This window comes from Leuciscus leuciscus (genome assembly GCF_965113295.1).
Source record: "Leuciscus leuciscus genome assembly, chromosome: 10".
NCBI classification, from domain to species: domain Eukaryota; kingdom Metazoa; phylum Chordata; class Actinopteri; order Cypriniformes; family Leuciscidae; genus Leuciscus; species Leuciscus leuciscus.
The window spans coordinates 1636898-1644397 of NC_138734.1; the positions used below are offsets into that span (position 1 = coordinate 1636898).

General features: G+C 45.4%; 1 protein-coding gene across 2 annotated transcripts in view; it reads left to right on the forward strand.

Annotated features, from left to right (window-relative positions):
* ube2q1 (ubiquitin-conjugating enzyme E2Q family member 1) overlaps positions 1-7500 on the forward strand; it is a 35474-nt gene that overhangs the window by 25301 nt on the left and 2673 nt on the right. For both annotated transcript variants that reach the window (XM_082182267.1, XM_082182268.1), the window contains exons 11-12: positions 650-745; positions 6819-6885. In XM_082182267.1, coding sequence (XP_082038393.1) covers positions 650-745; positions 6819-6885 — 163 coding nt within the window. The remainder of the gene's footprint in view (positions 1-649; positions 746-6818; positions 6886-7500) is intronic.

Here is a 7500-nt window from a genome sequence, read left to right on the forward strand (position 1 = left end):
TTCTGCACTCAGGACACTTAACAGGCCTCAACTTAAGGCTCATATCATGCATTTATTTAATATACAGTCAAAGCAAACATTACTCAGACACCAGATATAATGTGTGATATGTGTCACTAGTGTGATCAGGACACTATAGTTCATTAATGTGAGTGAGGAGAGCAGAAATGTTTTGTCTTTAATTGCTAATGCTCTTTTTACACACAGACTGAACAAAATGAAGCATTGCTTGGTGATTGGTTGAGCTAAACTGGTATTATCTAATTGTGTAGTTAAATTTAACAGCTGACAGATATTCAACATAATTCATGTGTGAGACAGTCTAACAGAAGGACGGACAAAACCAGTAAAATATCAACTGAGTTCTGCTCATATGTTATTACCATTCTCTAAACTATAGTGAATAAACTGATAATGTGAGACATGTTGAAGGGGTCTCTTGGTTTGACTGTATTATTTCGTCCTGATGTCCAGTTTTAAACTGTGAAATTGTCTGTTTTCAAAGTGCATCAAACTCTTTAATTGAAAAGCGTCCCAGGAAACGGGCCTGATATGAGTCCTCTTGTGTCCTGATACACAGATGTGTGTGACTGAGGTTGTAAGAGAGCTGTGTTTGTGTGACTGACAGTCATGTGATCTGTGTCCTCAGGGCTGGAGCAGTGCCTATTCCATAGAGTCCGTCATCATGCAGATCAATGCCACTTTAGTCAAGGGAAAAGCAAGAGTGCAGTTTGGAGCCAATAAGGTAATCTCACTCAAGACCCGTTCACACCCAGAACCAGATCCAGAAACAGAACCATCAGGGTTTGAGTCAATAGCATTATTTCAAACTCCGAAACAACTTGTTTAACACGAAATACATCTCATTTTTTCCCCGCGTATGACAAATCCACAAGATAAATATAAAGAAAATAAAGGTAGTTATAGTTCCACTCGCTCGCCTTCATGATTTAATACTGAAAGATTTCCAATATTGTGACGTAACTCCATCTTTGCTCGCAAAATGAAGTCCACTGACTTATATTTCATGTTCTGTTTAGATTAAAGGAATAGTGGAGGATCTTTCCGAATTTTAGATAAGACCTGCCCTCTCCACTTTTTGAATAAGTTTGATTGATTCACCAGAATGATTGACAATTAGGAGGACCAATAGTATAGGTGATCCACCCGGAAGTAAAAAATCCTCCGCTATACCTTTAAGCGCTGCGGTTTGGCGTCCGTCTCTTTAAATGCTCGAGCTCTTTAGAGCAGGATTCTGATTGGCTGTCAGTGTTTCTCCTTCATCAGCTGGAAAACATCGTTCTGAACGTGATTCCGTCGTTCCTCAGCGGCGTTATCGTTATAGTTGTGCTGTGATTCCGTCGTTCCTCAGCGGCGTTATCGTTATAGTTGTGCTGTGATTCCGTCGTTCCTCAGCGGCGTTATCGTTATAGTTGTGCTGTGATTCCGTCGTTCCTCAGTGGCGTTATCGTTATAGTTGTGCTGTGATTCCGTCGTTCATCAGCGGCGTTATCGTTATAGTTGTGCTGTGATTCCGTCGTTCATCAGCGGCGCTATCGTTATAGTTGTGCGGTGATTCCATCGTTCCTCAGCGGCGTTATCATTATAGTTGTGCGGTGATTCCGTCGTTCCTCAGCGGCGCTATCGTTATAGTTGTGCTGTGATTCCGTCGTTCCTCAGCGGCGTTATCGTTATAGTTGTGCTGTGATTCCGTCGTTCCTCAGCGGCGATATCGTTATAGTTGTGCGGTGATTCCGTCGTTCATCAGTGGCGTTATCGTTATAGTTGTGCTGTGATTCCGTCGTTCCTCAGCGGCGATATCGTTATAGTTGTGCGGTGATTCCGTCATTCCTCAGCGGCGCTATCGTTATAGTTGTGCTGTGATTCCGTCGTTCCTCAGCGGCGTTATCGTTATAGTTGTGCTGTGATTCCGTCGTTCCTCAGCGGCGATATCGTTATAGTTGTGCGGTGATTCCGTCGTTCATCAGTGGCGTTATCGTTATAGTTGTGCTGTGATTCCGTCGTTCCTCAGCGGCGATATCGTTATAGTTGTGCGGTGATTCCGTCGTTCATCAGTGGCGTTATCGTTATAGTTGTGCTGTGATTCCGTCGTTCCTCAGCGGCGTTATCGTTATAGTTGTGCGGTGATTCCGTCGTTCCTCAGCGGCGTTATCGTTATAGTTGTGCTGTGATTCCGGCGTTCCTCAGCGGCGTTATCGTTATAGTTGTGCTGTGATTCCGTCGTTCATCAGTGGCGTTATCGTTATAGTTGTGCTGTGATTCCGTCGTTCCTCAGCGGCGTTATCGTTATAGTTGTGCGGTGATTCCGTCGTTCATCAGTGGCGTTATAGTTGTGCGGTGATTCCGTCGTTCCTCAGCGGCATTATCGTTATAGTTGTGCTGTGATTCCGTCGTTCGTCAGCGGCGATATCGTTATAGTTGTGCGGTGATTCCTTCGTTCATCAGTGGCGTTATCGTTATAGTTGTGCTGTGATTCCGTCGTTCCTCAGCGGCGATATCGTTATAGTTGTGCGGTGATTCCGTCGTTCATCAGTGGCGTTATCGTTATAGTTGTGCTGTGATTCCGTCGTTCCTCAGCGGCGTTATCGTTATAGTTGTGCGGTGATTCCGTCGTTCCTCAGCGGCGTTATCGTTATAGTTGTGCTGTGATTCCGGCGTTCCTCAGCGGCGTTATCGTTATAGTTGTGCTGTGATTCCGTCGTTCATCAGTGGCGTTATCGTCATAGTTGTGCTGTGATTCCGGCGTTCCTCAGCGGCGTTATCGTTATAGTTGTGCGGTGATTCCGTCGTTCATCAGTGGCGTTATCGTTATAGTTGTGCGGTGATTCCGTCGTTCATCAGTGGCGTTATCGTTATAGTTGTGCTGTGACTCCGTCGTTTCTCAGCGGCGTTATCGTTATAGTTGTGCTGTGATTCCGTCGTTCCTCAGCGGCGTTATCGTTATAGTTGTGCTGTGATTCCGTCGTTCCTCAGCGGCGTTATCGTTATAGTTGTGCTGTGATTCCGTCGTTCATCAGCGGCGTTATCGTTATAGTTGTGCTGTGATTCCGTCGTTCATCAGCGGCGTTATCGTTATAGTTGTGCTGTGATTCCGTCGTTCATCAGCGTCGCTATCGTTATAGTTGTGCTGTGATTCCGTCGTTCATCAGCGGCGTTATCGTTATAGTTGTGCTGTGATTCCGTCGTTCCTCAGCGGCGTTATCGTTATAGTTGTGCGGTGATTCCGTCGTTCCTCAGCGTCGCTATCGTTATAGTTGTGCTGTGATTCCGTCGTTCCTCAGCGGCGTTATCGTTATAGTTGTGCGGTGATTCCGTCGTTCCTCAGTGGCGTTATCGTTATAGTTGTGCGGTGATTCCGTCGTTCCTCAGCGGCGTTATCGTTATAGTTGTGCGGTGATTCCGTCGTTCCTCAGCGGCGTTATCGTTATAGTTGTGCGGTGATTCCGTCGTTCCTCAGCGGCGTTATCGTTATAGTTGTGCGGTGATTCCGTCGTTCCTCAGCGGCGTTATCGTTATAGTTGTGCGGTGATTCCGTCGTTCCTCAGCGGCGTTATCGTTATAGTTGTGCGGTGATTCCGTCGTTCCTCAGCGGCGTTATCGTTATAGTTGTGCTGTGATTCCGGCGTTCATCAGCGGCGTTATCGTTATAGTTGTGCTGTGATTCCGTCGTTCATCAGTGGCGTTATCGTTATAGTTGTGCTGTGATTCCGTCGTTCCTCAGCGGCGTTATCGTTATAGTTGTGCGGTGATTCCGTCGTTCATCAGTGGCGTTATCGTTATAGTTGTGCGGTGATTCCGTCGTTCATCAGTGGCGTTATCGTTATAGTTGTGCGGTGATTCCGTCGTTCCTCAGCGGCGTTATCGTTATAGTTGTGCGGTGATTCCGTCGTTCCTCAGCGGCGTTATCGTTATAGTTGTGCGGTGATTCCGTCGTTCCTCAGCGGCGTTATCGTTATAGTTGTGCGGTGATTCCGTCGTTCCTCAGCGGCGTTATCGTTATAGTTGTGCTGTGATTCCGGCGTTCATCAGCGGCGTTATCGTTATAGTTGTGCTGTGATTCCGTCGTTCATCAGTGGCGTTATCGTTATAGTTGTGCTGTGATTCCGTCGTTCCTCAGCGGCGTTATCGTTATAGTTGTGCGGTGATTCCGTCGTTCATCAGTGGCGTTATCGTTATAGTTGTGCGGTGATTCCGTCGTTCATCAGTGGCGTTATCGTTATAGTTGTGCTGTGACTCCGTCGTTTCTCAGCGGCGTTATCGTTATAGTTGTGCTGTGATTCCGTCGTTCCTCAGCGGCGTTATCGTTATAGTTGTGCTGTGATTCCGTGGTTCATCAGCGGCGTTATCGTTATAGTTGTGCTGTGATTCCGTCGTTCATCAGCGTCGCTATCGTTATAGTTGTGCTGTGTTTCCGTCGTTCATCAGCGGCGTTATCGTTATAGTTGTGCTGTGATTCCGTCGTTCCTCAGCGGCGTTATCGTTATAGTTGTGCGGTGATTCCGTCGTTCCTCAGCGTCGCTATCGTTATAGTTGTGCTGTGATTCCGTCGTTCCTCAGCGGCGTTATCGTTATAGTTGTGCGGTGATTCCGTCGTTCCTCAGTGGCGTTATCGTTATAGTTGTGCTGTGATTCCGTCGTTCCTCAGCGGCGTTATCGTTATAGTTGTGCTGTGATTCCGTCGTTCCTCAGCGTCGCTATCGTTATAGTTGTGCTGTGATTCCGTCGTTCCTCAGCGTCGTTATCGTTATAGTTGTGCGGTGATTCCGTCGTTCCTCAGTGGCGTTATCGTTATAGTTGTGCTGTGATTCCGTCGTTCCTCAGCGGCGTTATCGTTATAGTTGTGCGGTGATTCCGTCGTTCCTCAGCGGCGTTATCGTTATAGTTGTGCTGTGATTCCGTCGTTCCTCAGCGGCGTTATCGTTATAGTTGTGCTGTGATTCCGTCGTTCATCAGCGGCGTTATCGTTATAGTTGTGCTGTGATTCCGTCGTTCCTCAGCGGCGTTATCGTTATAGTTGTGCTGTGATTCCGTCGTTCATCAGCGGCGTTATCGTTATAGTTGTGCTGTGATTCCGTCGTTCCTCAGCGGCGTTATCGTTATAGTTGTGCTGTGATTCCGTCGTTCCTCAGTGGCGTTATCGTTATAGTTGTGCGGTGATTCCGTCGTTCCTCAGTGGCGTTATCGTTATAGTTGTGCTGTGATTCCGTCGTTCCTCAGCGGCGTTATCGTTATAGTTGTGCTGTGATTCCGTCGTTCCTCAGCGGCGTTATCGTTATAGTTGTGCTGTGATTCCGTCGTTCCTCAGCGGCGTTATCGTTATAGTTGTGCTGTGATTCCGTCGTTCCTCAGCGGCGTTATCGTTATAGTTGTGCTGTGATTCCGTCGTTCCTCAGCGGCGTTATCGTTATAGTTGTGCTGTGATTCCGTCGTTCCTCAGCGGCGTTATCGTTATAGTTGTGCTGTGATTCCGTCGTTCCTCAGCGGCGTTATCGTTATAGTTGAGCTGTGATTCCGTCGTTCCTCAGTGGCGTTATCGTTATAGTTGTGCTGTGATTCCGTCGTTCCTCAGCGGCGTTATCGTTATAGTTGTGCTGTGATTCCGTCGTTCCTCAGCGGCGTTATCGTTATAGTTGTGCTGTGATTCCGTCGTTCCTCAGCGGCGTTATCGTTATAGTTGTGCTGTGATTCCGTCGTTCCTCAGCGGCGTTATCGTTATAGTTGTGCTGTGATTCCGTCGTTCCTCAGCGGCGTTATCGTTATAGTTGTGCTGTGATTCCGTCGTTCCTCAGCGGCGTTATCGTTATAGTTGTGCTGTGATTCCGTCGTTCCTCAGCGGCGTTATCGTTATAGTTGTGCTGTGATTCCGTCGTTCATCAGCGGCGTTATCGTTATAGTTGTGCTGTGATTCCGTCGTTCCTCAGTGGCGTTATCGTTATAGTTGTGCTGTGATTCCGTCGTTCCTCAGTGGCGTTATCGTTATAGTTGTGCTGTGATTCCGTCGTTCCTCAGCGGCGTTATCGTTATAGTTGTGCTGTGATTCCGTCGTTCCTCAGCGGCGTTATCGTTATAGTTGTGCTGTGATTCCGTCGTTCCTCAGCGGCGTTATCGTTATAGTTGTGCGGTGATTCCGTCGTTCCTCAGCGGCGTTATCGTTATAGTTGTGCGGTGATTCCGTCGTTCCTCAGCGGCGTTATCGTTATAGTTGTGCTGTGATTCCGTCGTTCCTCAGCGGCGTTATCGTTATAGTTGTGCGGTGATTCCGTCGTTCCTCAGCGGCGTTATCGTTATAGTTGTGCTGTGATTCCGTCGTTCCTCAGCGGCGTTATCGTTATAGTTGTGCGGTGATTCCGTCGTTCCTCAGCCGCGTTATCGTTATAGTTGTGGACTCGCTTATTCTCTGACATTGAGAGCGATTGTTAGAACTGCATCTGTCTCGCTCTAGCTCTCGTCTCTGGTGTGATCAAGCCTTTACTCTGTGTGTGTGTGTCTGATTGTGGTGTTTGATATGAAAGCTTGTTTCTGCTACAGAATAAAACATTAAAGTTTTGCAGAATTGCGAGTTGTACAATGCAAGAAATCAGAATTGTGAGAATTTTTTTAATTAAATGTTTTATTCTGTAACGGAAACTCTTTTCTTAGAATTTTCGGATATAAATATAAAACAAGTTTTCCATTGTGAAAGAAACGTTACGCTATTTATTTGATGTATTGATTCACTTGTTTCTATATATGGTTGTATATTAAAGCGTATTGTAATTGCACAGTAGAGACTAGAATGAAGATTTTCTGTGTTTCAGAATCAGTACAACCTGGCCAGAGCACAGCAGTCGTACAAATCACTGGTGCAGATCCACGAGAAGAACGGTGAGAACTCAGCAGCTTTACAGCTGGAAACACTGTGTTCATCTTCAGATATTTCACAGTTTAATATCACAATAACATTCTGCTGGAGATCATGTGATTGAACAAACAGGACATCTTTCTAGAAGAGTCATTTGTACATTTTTAAACACCTCTACATGATCTGAGTGCAGTTTCATTTCCTACTGACATTTTCGGACACAGATTCACTGTAATTTATACATTTACACATTATACATTTAAGCTCGGAGTAATTTTAATTAAAGTCTACTTGCTATATAGTTAGGGTCTGGCTTAGCATTAATTGCTTGTAATTATGTAAAATGTACTGTTATTACTATATTAAGTATATGTAATATAACAAGGAGACTGTAAAATAATGTTGCCAATTTTTCTGCTAAAACAAGTTTTTATTTTTATTTATCATTTGTTGTTTTATTTTATTTGGTAACACTTTATTTTACAGTGTCCTTCTGGCAGGTTACATGTAATTACCATAAATTGTGCATAATTACATGAAAACCTTTTATTTAACAAAAATTTTTACATTGTAATTAAACCCAATCAGCAATATTTTTGGTCAAAGTGAGTAGATTAGGCTTTCAGGAGTGTGTGTGT